Source organism: Ranitomeya imitator, chromosome 2 (genome assembly GCF_032444005.1).
Source record: "Ranitomeya imitator isolate aRanImi1 chromosome 2, aRanImi1.pri, whole genome shotgun sequence".
Lineage (NCBI taxonomy): Eukaryota > Metazoa > Chordata > Amphibia > Anura > Dendrobatidae > Ranitomeya > Ranitomeya imitator.
In genome coordinates, this window is record NC_091283.1 from 820,795,129 (window position 1) to 820,811,840 (window position 16,712).

At 43.0% G+C, this 16,712-nt stretch overlaps 1 protein-coding gene across 1 annotated transcript in view; it reads right to left on the reverse strand.

Moving 5' to 3' along the window:
- The window catches only part of DOCK1 (dedicator of cytokinesis 1), a 421,618-nt gene that overhangs the window by 294,716 nt on the left and 110,190 nt on the right, over window positions 1–16,712 (reverse strand). The window contains exons 12-14 of the mRNA XM_069753948.1: window positions 9,896–9,975; window positions 3,515–3,640; window positions 212–336 (exon numbers count right to left, since the gene is read on the reverse strand). Of these exons, the coding sequence (XP_069610049.1) occupies window positions 212–336; window positions 3,515–3,640; window positions 9,896–9,975 (331 nt within the window). The remainder of the gene's footprint in view (window positions 1–211; window positions 337–3,514; window positions 3,641–9,895; window positions 9,976–16,712) is intronic.

Sequence of the window (16,712 nt, forward strand, 5' to 3'; positions counted from 1 at the left end):
ACTAAATCAGACGATCAAAGCACAGTATGCACGAAGACGTCTGGGAAGCTTGGACTCTGTTTACCATTACTGTGCTGAAAAAATTGAAGAGGGGGTCCGCATTTTGAATATATTGTGGATATTTTATTGCGAAATGGTTCGAAAAAAAAAATTATGACTGCAATGTATATACCCTAAATTTGTGTAGGCAAACCGGGTGAAGAACAATTACCTCCAGTCGCTTCCCATCCTCATCAAATACAGACATGGTGACCTCCACATTCTTGGCCGTGGTCTTGTTGCCTCTATCATAGTCACCCTGAAACATTGTAACATAGATATCGTTGCGAACATCACCTGGTGGGAAAAAAAAAAGGGAAAAAATGCAAAAATTTTAAAAATAGGTAACACAGAACCCAATTATCCAACATAAGGATAAATGATCATTATCAGATCCGTAGGGAACCAAAACTGGCCCCCTTTTCCCAACTCAATCAGCTCTTAGCATGTCCCGCAGCAGCCCTGTACATTGTGTAGTTGCCGTTCTCCGGTAATGGAGCTCAGCTCAAACTCATTTCAATGGGAGCGGATCTTCAGTATCGGAAACCGGCCAATACGCAATTCAAGGGGGCTGTATTGTTCCGCTTAGTAAAGAGCTGATCGGTGGGGTGCTGGGTGTGGGACCAATCCTAAGGAGAGGTCATCAATAATTTGGAATTGGAAAACCTCTTTAAATACATTAGCAGAATAAAATGCAACGTGGTGGCGTAATCTGTAGTCTCCCATGGAGTAACAAAGCCGATGACAAGCTGCCAGGAGCGCTCCTAGACTATAGGTGCACTCGTCTGGATGTTATTAGCTGCATGTAATGTTTCTGAAGTTTTATCAAGATGTGACGTGGGCGTTCTGAAGGCCACGTACTAAGGAAGGTTCTTCTCCGTTGCTCTATATTTTCCCTTTAAGTATAGAAAAAAAAAGGGAAAAAAAAAAAAAAAACAGAGCCTCCAGTTATAACTCCAAAAACCTTGCTGGAGTTTAATGTAACAGCCAGGATGTTCTACTGCGGTGGCGATGCTCATGCATAATTAATAAAAGAACATCGCTGTGCTTTCATGGCTTATAAAACTAGCAAGAAGAAATCCAGGCCAACACAATGCACTCTGCCGCTTCCAGGCAATGATTTCCTGATTTCTTATAAAAAGGGAAGAGAATCGCAGCGGCCATCAAGCTGTAAATGTTACAGTTAAAGATAGATCACGCCGCACCTTCCACCCGGCACATATCCGGAATAGTCGGAGATATATTAAAAGGGAATGCTCAATATATCTGTATGGAGGGGATTCTATCAGAAAGGTGCAACCTAAAAGACGCCAAGATGAATCAATAAGAATAAAAAAAAGGAAAGTTTCTTCCATCAGAACTTTAATGAAAGGATGCCTTTTCCTCCTGATTTTTTGTTTACCCCTTTATTCCTTTCTTTTCCTCCATTCTTCTTTCGGTCCTCCTCCTCCTGTTGTGGTTTATTTGTTTCCTTTTAATTTGTTTCCCAAAGCAATTTCAGAAGCAGGTAATGCGGACGCTTGCAAGAAAGCAGCCAGCTGCAGCTGAACATGCAAACGTAGCAAAACCAGAACGAAGAAGCGGCTGCAAACTCGGGAGAAAAGCAGCAGAAAATGCTCTAAAATAAGGTACTGGCAGATAGCGCGGCACATGCCCGTGGAGGCTGCTGATTGGCTGTGGCAGTCACATGGTGGTGCAGGACCGGCGGAGCATGCGTGCTGGATCATAAGTGATCTTTTTTCCTTTCTAGAGCACTTTCTGCTTCTTTTACTTTGCCAGCAGTCAGAAAACCCTATTATGGGCCAGGTAAAATACGCTTGATGCCAGGAAAAGCCGCGTCTCAGGGATAGGCAGTATTAATAATCTTGAAAGGGATGTCCACCTATGTGGAAAATTTTTTATTTTTTTTTTCACTTAAATGCTTGAAATTAGGGCTAAAAATATTTTTTGTAATTGGGTTTCACTATCAATTTTGCTCCTATAGCCGCTGCATTACATTGTCTATGTGGCTTATCTCATTCGGCAGGCAACAGTACACAGTGTAATAAAGAGGCAACTGGTGCAAAAGTTTTAATTAAACCCAATTGCAAAAATGATTTTTTTTAGCCCCAATTGCATGTATTTAAAAAGAAGGGGAAAAAATGTCCCAAAAATGGACAACCCCTTTAAGGGTGATTACATATAAAAAGCCGAATAGTGTGGCAGAGAGCAGCAGTATTATCACATGCAATAAATCTGTTTTATGTCTCCGTATTGTAACGTTTGCTCTGTTTAAGGAGACGACAATCCCTGTAAAATTGCACCTCTTCCCACATGGTCTCATGGCAGCTTGGTTCAGACTCTGCTACTTTTACTGCTTGTTTTGAATGTGTCCTTAAAGTGGACCAGAATTCAGAAAATAAACATACATTAGATCCAATGACTGTTGTACTCACAATGATAGTCCATGCCGGCATAATCTCACCAAGCTGCACTGACAGCTCCTCAGAGTACCTCCCCCTCTGCTGAGATCTCACACTGCTTAGTACAAGCTGCGGCTGCCAGTCAGGCTGGGAGAACGTGCGGAGACTGAATACACTTGGACTCATGAGCTTTCTCAGTCTATATCTGAATTTATAAAAATGCTCATCATAATATCACGATTATACAACCTGTTCTGACATGAATTTTTCAAAGCAAATACACGAGCCTCATCAGGTCTAAGAGACTTATTTCATAATGTATGCAGTTTTGCACTGTGAAACCTGGAATCAAATCCTCCAATACATTTGCTCATATGATAATAGACTTTTTTTTGCTGACAAAGGCAGTTAAAAGGCAAAGTACGTAACTATATGGCCCGAATCAGGACATTTTCCGACAAATGCCAAAGTGACGTAAAAACGGGAATAAACAAGTAATGAAAATCTGTAATAAAGTAACAGATTGAAACTGGGTGTTACCATTTGCCCCACCAGAGGGATGATATCCTGCTATATACAGGCACACACAAATGACAAGGGGAATTGTAACACCCTGGAGTCCATTATTCATATATTTCCATAGTTAAAGGTTGTAATTAAGCTGCAAATTCGGAAAAAAACGTAGTAAAAGCTGATGTTTTACAGGGTGTGAACAGAGATTATGGATTTGTTAGCACTAAAAACATATGATATGGGAGGGTCTATTACACGGTAACTCCCATCCGTTGCTTTATAGTCCAGGGTTGAGCTTTGAAAAATAAAATATATATATATATATATATTTATATACATACATATATATATATATATATATATATATATATATATATATATATATATATATATATATATATATATATATATATATATATATATATATATATATATATATATATATATATATATATTACAATCATTATTTCTTTAGTCTACTAATTGGTACAACATGAAATTAGCGGCACAGACTCCGGCTGCCCTGTCCCATTAACCCCAGTAATTGCAGAGCTGCACACCTGGCATGATGATCTCAGGGAATCCCATTTTACGCGCCACGGCTGTAGATCTATCCACAAGATGAGGAAATTCCTTTCTGATCTGATGAATGTCACCAGGCAGCAGCTTCATTGTTACCCACAGACCTGCCGGGAGAGTAACAAAGGATTACACGTCATAGGGCGCCATCGTAAGGCCTCGGGAGATATATTTAGCGGACAGCTTGTGTTCATCCTATACAATTCAACCTCATTAGGGGATAAGACTTAATGACGTCTCTCTCATCAATGGTTACCCATTCTTCACATCCAAGACTTGAATCCGAAGATTTACATTAGTCTACGGCACAGAGGTGGATCTACACTCAGAGAAGCAGAAGTATCTATAGTTTGCACGTCCACTTCTCCTGACTAGTGATGAGCGAGCATGCTCGGATAAGGTGTTGATGTAATGAGCATGATTAGGGCAAAGCTCATTACAAACCGAGAAGGAGGTGAGCTGTGACATCACATAGTGAATGGTGGATCCTGTGTTATCTACTGTATATAAAGGTGTTATCAGTCATTGTACAGGAGGAGGAAGTGAGCTGTGACATCACCTATTGTGAATGGTGGATCCTGTGTTATCTACTGTATATAGAGGTGTTATCAGCCATTGTACAGGAGGAGGTGGGCTGTGACATCACCTATTGTGAATGGTGGATCCTGTGTTATCTACTGTATATAGAGGTGATATCAGTCATTGTACAGGAGGAGGTGGGCTGTGACATCACCTATTGTGAATGGTGGATCCTGTGTTATCTACTGTATATAGAGGTGTTATCAGTCATTATACAGGAGGAGGTGAGCTGTGATATCACCTATTGTGAATGGTGGATCCTGTGTTATCTGCTATATATAGAGGTGTTATCAGCCGTTGTACAGGAGGAGGAGGTGAGCTGTGACATCACCTATTGTGAATGGTGGATCCTGTGTTATCTACTGCATATAGAGGTGTTATCAGTCATTGTACAGGAGGAGGAAGTGAGCTGTGACATCACCTATTGTGAATGGTGGATCCTATGTTATCTACTGTATATAGAGGTGTTATTAGACATTATACAGGAGGAGGTGAGCTGTGATATCACCTATTGTGAATGATGGGTCCTGTATTATCTACTGTATATAGAGGTGTTATCAGCCATTGTACAGGAGGGGGAGGAGGTGAGCTGAGACATCACCTATTGTGAATGGTGGATCCTGTGTTATCTACTGTAGATAGAGATGTTATCAGCCATTGTACAGGAGGAAGAGGTGAGCTGTGACATTATTGTGAATGGTGGATCCTATGTTAGCCACTGTATAAAAGAATCATCTGTCATTGTACAGCAATGGGTCATTTTTTGATTAAATATTCCTTTTAACTGCATCATGAGTGCTGTTTTCTGTATTTTCTCTATATCTCATGCTGTCTGGCTTGATTCGGACTTAGCACCTAGCGCCCTTCGGTATGAACGTACTCTGGACCAGGCTACACTACCGTATGTAAGATATGATTGGATGTATGTAAAAATTATATATAACATTTTCTATATACTATATATTTTTTTCTTTCTTTTGTTTTTTTTTTTTTGTTACAGTCAATGGGAACCATGTACAAATTAAAATACTGACTTTCCAGTCAATATCGCAACGTTAAACTTCCCCCAACTCTCCGGTTACTACTAGGCTGCCATGTCTCAGTTTAGATGCCCATTCCCTGGCTATATCCGCCGTGATAACTAGCCCACTGCATCTGTCTGATCTGTACAGATGCATGTATGACTTAAGTCTTTCTCTCTGGGTACAGACAGGGAATACACCAAGTTTGTTTTGCAGCGCCATCGATTCATTGTAACGAACATGAGCTTCGTTCCTATATTGAGCTCATGGACGGCATCTGTGATTTGACAGCTACAATTAGAATGGCTGCAGAAAGTCTCCGTGTAGCCCGAGCCTAAAGACTGACACAGACATCGATTGCTGCGGCCAAATAATTATCCACCTGGCAGCTATGGAGCTTCACCTAGCAGCTAGCTGGCCCGTTTGGCTTGGGACATATTGTTTGATGCTCGGATGCTATACTCGACTGGCTACTAAGTTTCCTACATATAAGCCGGTTGGCAGAACTCCATTACAGTGGGACCGGCCAACAATAATATCTATGGCAGCTGGTGCGTGATGAAGTTACTTATCTCCACCAATAAAATGGTTGGTGCAAACAAAGGGACAAAGGGAACGGGTCGTCAGAAATGGACCTATTGTTTAAATCAGATATCTATATTACATGCAGTTAAAAAAAAACATTTTTCCCACATCATTATCTATAAAAATGATAGTTCTATTTCGGTCGTCTTCTCCACTTACAGCGATGTGTTTGTGGTGCCCACAATTCATTTCGAGAATCTACCATCTCCGTGCCATTGTGCATTGTTTCGGTCTCCTTTCTCGTATTTCTTCTCTCCCGCAGAGCGTGACGCCTCTTTCTTGCGTGACTCACTTTTTAACCCTGGTTATCGTGGTAAATCAGTAACAGTATATAGATTTTACATTTTGACATCCCGCGTCACTGGCCATCTTTTGGGGAGCTCAGTTTTGTCGCTTTTTGGCCTTTCCATTAAGCCTCTTTCACACATCCGTTTTTTTAGAATCAGTCACAATCCGTCAAAGTGTTGAAAAGACGGATCCTGTGCAGATTGTAAAAAACTGATGCACTGGATCCGTTTGTTTTTTTTACGGATCCGTTGAAGCAAGAGAAAATTTTTTTTTCCTTTACCCAGAATGGAAAAATGGGTTAAATTAACTGAAGAAAAATTCTTCCGGGCATGCTCAGTTTCAAAAAAATGGAATCCGTCGCTGGATTCCATCTTTTGACGGACAGCGACGGATCCTGCGCCCATGGCCTTCTATTATAGCCAATGACGGACGGAACAGGATCTGTCGCTGCCCGACTTTTTGACGCAGACAAAAAAAACGTTCCTTTGTACGTTCTCTCAAGGCGACGGATACACAAATTCCAACGGATCCTGCGCACAACGGAAAAAACGTGAGGCCATCCGTCATAATCTGTCACTAATACAAGTCTATGAGTAAAAGATGGATCCAGCGGGGAAATTTGCTGGATCCGTTTTTTTTTTTAACACCACAACGGATTTTGATGGAAACAAAAAGACGGATGTGTGAAAGAGGCCTAACTCCTATGTAAGCGATTAGTTTAGGTTTTACCCATTACATAAAAATGTATTTCCATCAGTAATTATTAATTTTTTTCTGGGCACAAGTACAATAGTTGTCTTAAGTTTGAGTTTTCATTTATAGAGATGTTACTAGTCATTGTACATAAGGAGAAGGAGGTGAGCTGTGACATCAACTATTGTGAATGGTGAATCCTGTGTTATCTACTGTATATAGAGGAGTTATCGGTCATTGTACAGGAGGAGGAGGTGAGCTGTGACATCATCTATTGTGAATGGTGGATCCTGTGTTATCTACTGTATATAGAGGTGTTATCAGTCATTATACAGGAGGAGGAGGTGAGCTGTGACATCACCTATTGTGAATGGTGGATCCTGTGTTATCTACTGTATATAGAGGTGTCATCAGTCATTGTACAGGAGGAGGAGGTGAGCTGTGACATCACCTATTGTGAATGGTGGATCCTGTGTTATCTGCTGTATATAGAGGTGTTACCTGTCATTGTACATAAGGAGAAGGAGGTGAGCTGTGACATCACCTATTGTGAATGGTGGATCCTGTATTATCTACTGTATATAGAGGTGTTCTCAGCCACTGTACAGGAGGAGGAGGTGAGCTGTGACATCACCTATTGTGAGTGGTGGATCCTGTGTTATCTACTGTATATAGAGGTGCTATCAGTCATTGTACAGAAGGAGGAGGTGAGCTGTGACATCACCTATTGTGAATGGTGGATCCTGTGTTATCTACTGTATATAGAGGAGTTATCAGTAACTGCACAGGAGGAGGAGAGCTGTGACATCACCTATTGTGAATGGAGGATCCTGTGTTATTTGCTGTATATAGAGGTGTTATCAGTCCTTGTACAGAAGGAGGAGGTGAGCTGTGACATCACCTATTGTGAATGGTGGATCCTGTGTTATCTACTGTATATAGAGGTGTTATCAGTCCTTGTACAGGAGGAGGAGGTGAGCTGTGACATCACCTTTTGTGAATGGTGCATCCTGTGTTATCTACTGTATATAGAGGTGTTATCTGTCATTGTACAGGAAAAGGAGGTGAGCTGTGACATCCCCTTTTGTGAATGGTGGATCCTGCATTATCTACTGTATATAGAGGAGTTATCAGTAACTGCACAGGAGGAGGTGAGCTGTGACATCACCTATTGTGAATGGTGGATCCTGTGTTATCTGCTGTATATAGAGGTGTTATCAGTCATTGTACAGGAGGAGGAGGAGAGCTGCGACATCATCTATTGTGAATGGTGGATCCTGTGTTATCTACTGTATATAGAGGTGTTATCAGTCCTTGTACATGAGGAGGAGGTGAGCTGTGACATCACCTATTATGAATGGTGGATCCTGTGTTATCTACTGTATATAGAGGTGTTATCAGTCATTGTACAGGAGGAGGTAAGCTGTGACATCACCTATTGTGAATGGTGGATCCTGTGTTATCTACTGTATATAGAGGTGTTATCTGTCATTGTACAGGAGGAGGAGGTGAGCTGTGACATCCCCTTTTGTGAATGGTGGATCCTGCATTATCTACTGTATATAGAGGAGTTATCAGCAACTGCACAGGAGGAGGAGAGCTGTGACATCACCTATTGTGAATGGAGGATCCTGTGTTATTTGCTGTATATAGAGGTGTTATCAGTCCTTGTACAGAAGGAGGAGGTGAGCTGTGACATCACCTTTTGTGAATGGTGCATCCTGTGTTATCTACTGTATATAGAGGTGTTATCTGTCATTGTACAGGAGGAGGAGGTGAGCTGTGACATCCCCTTTTGTGAATGGTGGATCCTGCATTATCTACTGTATATAGAGGAGTTATCAGCAACTGCACAGGAGGAGGAGAGCTGTGACATCACCTATTGTGAATGGTGGATCCTGTGTTATCTACTGTATATGGAGGTGTTATCAGTCATTCTAGAGGAGGAGGAGGTGAGCTGTTCCATCACCAATTGTGAATGGTGGATCCTGTGTTATCTACTGTATATAGAGGTGTTATCAGTCATTATACAGGAGGAGGAGGTGAGCTGCGACATCATCTATTGTGAATGGTGGATCCTGTGTTATCTACTGTACATAGAGGTGTTATCAGTCATTGTACGGGAGGAGGTGAGCTGTGACATCCCTTTTAGTGAATAGTGCATCCTATGTTATCTACTTTATATAGAGGTGATGTTTGATTTACACATTGGGTTGTATGCGGATGATAGATTCCCTTTAAAGCAAGATTGACTACCCCCAAATAGGTTAGGTCATCAATATCAGATTGGTGGGGGTCTGACATCTGAACCTCATCGATGAACAGATATCTGGTGATGTGGTTGCCAAAAGTATACGGAGCAGGAACACCAGTTCTATAATCTGTGTAGTAGCCATTTTCGGTTACCTTGGCCCAGCCCCCAGTGAAGTCAACGGGAACCAAGCTGTGGTGTTTTCCGGGTCTCTAGATGTGTACTTTTGTCAACCACGGCACAAGGTATTAATCGATGAAAGGATTCCAGATGTCGAACATCCATCAATCAGACTGTGATGACCTAACCAATGTGTTTTGGCATCCTGACATAGGAGGACAATTAGGACTTACTGTAGATTGCTTTCAGAATAAAGTTAGGGAAGGACCTTGTATCAATGAGGAGAGAGCATTGGAATATATTTCCAGGCAATGCTCTATGCAAAAAAAAAAAACAAACATGAACTATGAGGGGCAGTTATTTGAGGAGTGTCTGGTTTGCTTGATATATGGCTTTTTCCTTCTGGAGGAGAGATCATTTTCATACAGTGAAATATATAGAAGAACAGTATACGGTAATCTCCTGAGCTCCCCCTAGTGGTGGCTTCAGGCAGCTAAAATGTTTTGTTGCAAATTTCAGTTCATCTACAAGGACCTAGAGTCACTTTTTAGGGTTACAATTCCTAAAACTAGGATTCTTGCTTTGGAAAAGACACCAAAATCAGCCTTGTGTCTATGATTATGAGATTTCTTCTCAGAGACCTACTGAATGTGAGTATCCTGCAGAGGTGACAAATGATCTTCTCCTCGTTTTTGAGCACAATCATTTATTTTAATTAAAATAAAAACCCTCTACTAAGTACATTGCGATTTTAATTACAGAGCCGCAGAGAGGATTTTCCCAGCTACGAGTCCCGATGTGAAGATTGCATGAAAAGTACATACCTTGACCTTTGTGGTTGACTTCCTTGGCAGCAATCACTTTGTTTATAACAGTCTGAAGAAAATCATTCTCCCCTGCCACCCTGGGAGAAAAACGGGATGATAGGTTGAGCTGCCTGTGTCGGATGACGTCATCCAATGCTAGCCTGGAGCGTGCACATCACGGACACCATCACAGGGAACATGGGGGCACAGAAAACCAGAGAGCACAGAAACAGGGGGACGGATGAGGCCACAGCAGAGGTGGCACAAAATGTTTTGTATTAGTTCACAACAGACACAGAACGGAAACAGGATGACAAGAAAGATATGGAAAGATCAGTGAGAAAGTATTTATCAGAGAAGAGAAATTCACATTTATGACCCTAAGCACCCATGGAGTTGTCTGCGAGAGACCCCACAAGCTGGCCATACACTTTAGATAACTATCCCTCCCGACCCCTCTATAAACTTGAAGGCTGGTCTCAGCTGAGCGTGCATGTGTAGTGAAAAGGTTTATCTCTTTAGAAAAAAACAAAGCATGTTGAAAGTCAGTATGTCTAACCCTTCTTTCTCCCAATACCTGCCCTTTTAGGACAGTCTGAAGTTGGGAAAAAAGGACTTTTAAGACCCTGATCATCAGTCTACATGAACCTCCTCCTGCATGCCGACATTCCCAACCTCTCCTGATTAGCAGACCCTAGCTCCTGATTAGTAGACCCTAGCTCCCGATTAGTAGACCCTAGCTCCCGATTAGTAGACCCTAGCTCCCGATTAGTAGACCCTGGCTCCCGATTAGTAGACCCTGGCTCCCGATTAGTAGACCCTGGCTCCCGATTAGCAGACCCTGGCTCCCGATTAGCAGACCCTGGCTCCCGATTAGCAGACCCTGGCTCCCGATTAGCAGACCCTGGCTCCCGATTAGCAGACCCTGGCTCCCGATTAGCAGACCCTGGCTCCCGATTAGCAGACCCTGGCTCCCGATTAGCAGACCCTGGCTCCCGATTAGCAGACCCTGGCTCCCGATTAGCAGACCCTGGCTCCCGATTAGCAGACCCTGGCTCCCGATTAGCAGACCCTGGCTCCCGATTAGCAGACCCTGGCTCCCGATTAGCAGACCCTGGCTCCCGATTAGCAGACCCTGGCTCCCGATTAGCAGACCCTGGCTCCCGATTAGCAGACCCTGGCTCCCGATTAGCAGACCCTGGCTCCCGATTAGCAGACCCTGGCTCCCGATTAGCAGACCCTGGCTCCCGAGTAGCAGACCCTACTCCCGACTAGCAGACCCTACTCCCGACTAGCAGACCCTACTCCCGACTAGCAGACCCTACTCCCGAGTAGCAGACCCTACTCCCGAGTAGCAGACCCTACTCCCGAGTAGCAGACCCTACTCCCGAGTAGCAGACCCTACTCCCGAGTAGCAGACCCTACTCCCGAGTAGCAGACCCTACTCCCGAGTAGCAGACCCTACTCCCGAGTAGCAGACCCTGGCTCCCGAGTAGCAGACCCTGGCTCCCGAGTAGCAGACCCTGGCTCCCGAGTAGCAGACCCTGGCTCCCGAGTAGCAGACCCTACTCCCGAATAGCAGACCCTACTCCCGAGTAGCAGACCCTACTCCTGATTAGTAGACCCTACTAACTAGAAGCAGCACAGGGAATCCTGGTATGGAGACCACAGACTACTGACACGGCCACAGATCAGGGTCCTGCAAATCTTTCTGCTCAACTCATGTGTGCTCAATGGGGAGAGGGGTGTCAGCTGCTGCCAGACACATTCGATGATGGTGTATCTTCTGCGAGTATAAAAATATCAGGCTTGTTCAAATTCTACATTTCCAACCCCCAAAATCTGCAATAGGAGGACAGTCCGGACACCCCCACAGACATTAAATGATCATTACCGCCATAATCGTCATGTTTGGCCAATGGTTATCTAACATGCACGGCCAGCATTAATGATGGATCGACACTGAGATGTTTCAGGAAAGGATCGGAATGGAGGAGATCATAGAGATTCGATGCAAAGTGACAAGGAGCTTGTCAGAGATCACAGGGACAGATGGAGAAATGAAGTCACTTCCCAAAGACTCAAGAAACCAAGTTATATTTTACTAGGTAAGCAAATCCACAGGAAGCAAGCCGGACTTTATAACTCCCTTTGTCAGCAAGAGGGCGAATCCTCGAGAGCAACGGAGTTATATGGAGACATGTTCCAGCATTATTTTTTTCAGACAATTTCTGGTAATACACATTAATAAAACAAGTCATGTCTGCAAAATTCTATATAGAAGAAACATTTTTGTTGGATTTTCTTTGTGCAAACCTACTCTGCTGTTTTACATTATGCTTTTTTTTCTTTGACTTCTGTTTTTTTGCAGCTTAGTTATGCAGGTTGATAGCCGGGTCGTTCATACTTACCATTTGACATATGATGAATTGACTCCACTATGACTGATTCTAACATTTGTCCTTCCAAACAACCCATTACTTAACCAAAGTATCACATGAACCCCTAATGAAGCCAAAAGCTGACCTGTGAAGTCCTGCGGTTAGACAGGACGGATGAAAATAGCTGATCGCTGTGTTCAACCATCTCCTGCGATCCCATTCAGCAGCAGGACTCCTAGCCATCCCTTTAAAGCGTAAGGCCATAGCTCATGGGTCTACATAAAAGATTTAGCGTGGCCAGGTCACAGTATTGTAAGAAGAGCACGGCGGAAGACGCTTTTATATACCAATCTAATAGAATATAAGCCCAGACATTAAGGAGTAGGATAAAATCCTAAAGTTTCTGAAGATTTTGTGTCAACTTCTAACTAGTGATGAGCGAATGTGCTGGGATAAGGTGTTATCTGAGCATGCTCGGGTGCTAACCGGGTGTTTTCAGTGTGCTCGAATAATATGTTTGATTCCCTGCGGCTGCATAATGGCTTTTAATTGCATTCACCATATGAAAATGTCTCGTATTGCTTCCGAATACGTGGAGCTTTGGCTGTAAGATGAGGATGTGGAAGGCGACACATTGGGCTTGGACGACAGACAGGACACAATCATGTGCTGCCTCCGGGCCCCTGGCCAACGCATAGCGTAGCTGCCTCCGGGCCCCTGGCCAACGCATAGTGTCGGTGTGGATTATTCCACGATCGTACTGTAGTAATATGGGTGAAGATGTTCTGAAAGACCAACATTTGGGATCACAGCCACTTGCACAGCCTTAAGTGAATCGCTACCTAAAAAATCACATTCGGAATGTTAAGATTAAAGCCCGCCGTCAGATAATTGCACAATAAGTTTTATACATAATTTCATGACAGAAATCAGCTAGGCTCAGGTAATCAAAAAGAACCAAAAATGACTAAATGGAAAAGCGGGTTCCTATATACAATTAAAATATAACTTTTATTATTCAAGTTTAAAAGAAGGTGCAAACATCTAGTGCTGACAAAAGTGCAAAGTGCATACGTACAACATGGAGACACATATAAAAATGTATATATATATATATATATATATATATATATATATATATGTATGTGTATATATATATATATATATGTATGTGTATATATATATATATATATATATATATATATATATATATATATATATATATATATATATATATATATATATATATACACATACATATATATATATATATATAAGCATATAACCGCAAACTACGATATTGTCTGGTGTGAGGAAAACACCCCAGTATATTCAACAGAAACAGGCTAGAGACTATGAGTCCGTATACTTCTAGATCTCACGGCTCTATACCACAACTGTAATCATATGGCAGGATAGCGTTCCAGCAAGCTATGTCTACGATCAGTTATCAGCCTCTGGATAACTGCTGTTGCAGTATCAACGTATCCCTACCCAACGGTATATAGCTCTTCCTAATGCTTAAAAAAAAACCACAAAAAAAAACCACGGTGACCCTGTTGTCATATATGTGCCCTCTAGTAACAGCACATTAGGGCAAAGTAACATATAGAGTCATATACGTAGTATAACCAGTGATACTCATCTGTCTTCTGCTGGTCATATTATGGCAGTCTAATGCAGTGATGAGTATCCGTAGCCCAGAATACCGGTCATTTCGCTTCCAACCGCATTATTCCCTGTGGGCCCGTTTTCTTGTATAGTGCTTCCCAACGCGTTTCATATGGGTCATATTCATCAGGGGATTCTATCACTTATACATGTCTTGCGTGAGCATACAGCTATGGCGGACCGATTACCGCCTCTTTTTATATGTTGCTACCCGGCGTCTCACCGCGTCGAACGTCCGGACGCCGGGCGCCTCACTTCCGGTGTAACCGCAACAACAGCACCCTGGAACGAGGGGGAACGCGCACATCGTTCCGGATAACATGACGTCGGCGCACCATGCCGTAACGTTATATCCGGTGGGCGGGCATTACATGCCTCTCGCCCACAAGCCGGTGCGTTCTAGCGCTTAGCGCTTTTTCAAGTACAGGGAGAAGAAGACATCCATCTCTCTAGCCTCCTCTGCACCTCCAACTCCGCAAGGGGAGAGAGAAACAACCAACTCCCCCAGAGCCTTTTACAAAACATGTACATGCAGGCCTTCACTACCAACATACGCTAGTGATAACACCATGGTATGAGGTGTACAGGACCACGGAGAGCAGTATATTTCACCCAAAAAAATATAAATAAATGGAAAAATCTGCACACACGTACTGATGATGGTATAAAACCCCACAGCACAGTGTAATTTACAGAAAATAATAAAGATTGATGGCATGATGTACTAAAAAACCGCTATTAGTGGAAGGAGAAAACTACATAGGCGACACAACGGACCCCCACCGACAGAAAAAGAGGACAGGGTGCAGCTGAAAAAAATCCCTATGTCGACCCTCTCTATTCTTATCCCTGCCTGACGCGGAGGTTGGCACCCTAGACCTGCGCAGTGACGCCCCCACTCGACGGCGGCTGCACCTATTGTCAGGATACCCTATTATCCCCTGCTTCTACAGGAAGGAAGAGAAGCCTATGTGGTCATTCAGACCGTGTGGTGTAGTGGTTTGCAGGCGGAAAATCCACCTACTCTCCCTCTGTAGTATACTCCTGTCCCAGTCTCCACCTCTCTGGGACTGATAGACCCTATCTATACCCATGAATTTCAACATTTTCAGGTCGCCTTGGTGGAACCTATTGATATGATTGGCAACCGGGGTATCTCTTCTGTTAATGGTGTCACAGTGGTGTTCTCCAACTCTTCTTCTAAGTTCCCTATTTGTTTTGCCAATGTATTCTAGTCCACATTTGCATGTCATTTTGTATATAACTCCCTTCGTTTTGCAGTTTATGAAATGATTAATGTGAAAGACCTTCCCTGTTATATTGTTTGTGAACGTTCCACCCTGTTGTATAGATTGGCAGTATTTACAGTCACCGCATCTGCCATAATATGACCAGCAGAAGACAGATGAGTATCACTGGTTATACTACGTATATGACTCTATATGTTACTTTGCCCTAATGTGCTGTTACTAGAGGGCACATATATGACAACAGGGTCACCGTGGTTTTTTTTTTAAGCATTAGGAAGAGCTATATACCGTTGGGTAGGGATACGTTGATACTGCAACAGCAGTTATCCAGAGGCTGATAACTGATCATAGACATATATCCAAGGAGAAAAAGGAAAATGCGGCACTCACCCAGGTAGATTGCGAATCAAAGTCCTTTATTCATCATAACATAACAACGGACATAGTAAGGAGAGGCGGCTGGGAGAGATTAGCGGTGCGGGGAGAAAGAGCAGGACTACGATCGTTTCGCGCTTGTGCGCTTCCACGGGTTATGTCTTATGTGCAGCATTGTGCCAAGCAGCCACCCCCTCCATTAGTTTGGTAGGTTGAGAGTGGCTGCCTCATCGGTTATGCTGCACCTGTGTAGTCTCCATCTTAACCACATGGGTCCACTGCATCCTGATAGTGCATTTGTTTAGAGGCCTAGGCAGGTAAGACTCTCTGCCTTGTTTTGCTGTTTTTTTCTATTTTTTGGAGGATCTCTGAATCTTCTTCTTGTGCTCTTGCTGTTTAGAACGTATGCACTTTGCACTTTTGTCAGCACTAGATGTTTGCACCTTCTTTTAAACTTGAATAATAAAAGTTATATTTTAATTGTATATAGGAACCCGCTTTTCCACATAATTTCATGGCAAAATTTTATGTGGATTTTGGCTCTTACAGTGTGACAAAATCCATATCAAATCGTTTTTGTTTGTTTTTTTTTTTGCTATGAGAGCAGTAAAGAGGTCAATTCTTAAAAACGGTAGTAGAGACATTGGGAAGACACATGGATTAGCCTTGCTGAATAGGGAATATTTGTGAGCATATCCACGGCAGTGGAAACTGGAAACCCACAGCACAAATCCTAAATTGAGCTGTTGTGAATCAATTCTCATATCCCAATCCATCGGAAAAAGACCGGCTGCAGGACAGGACAGGGCAGGACAGGAGTGCCGCCTGTTACCGCCGCTTCTTTAGGTCATTGTTGTGAATTCTGTGGCTGAGTTCACTTCTGTGGTCACAAGTGGTATTGCAGTCTCTGGGCTTCCTCCTTCAGGTGTTTGGGTGAGCTCGTTGGCTGCCTTGCTATTTAGCTCCACCTGAGTCTGTCTTCCTTGCTCCTTGTCAATGTTCCAGTGTTGGATCTGAGCTACTGCATCTTTCCTTGGGCCTGCTGCTCTGCTAGATAAGTGCTTCTAGTTTGTTTTCTGTTTTTTCTGTCCAGCTTGCTATTAACTTTTGCTGGAAGCTCTGAGAAGCAAAGGGGTGCACCGCCGTGCTGTTAGTTCG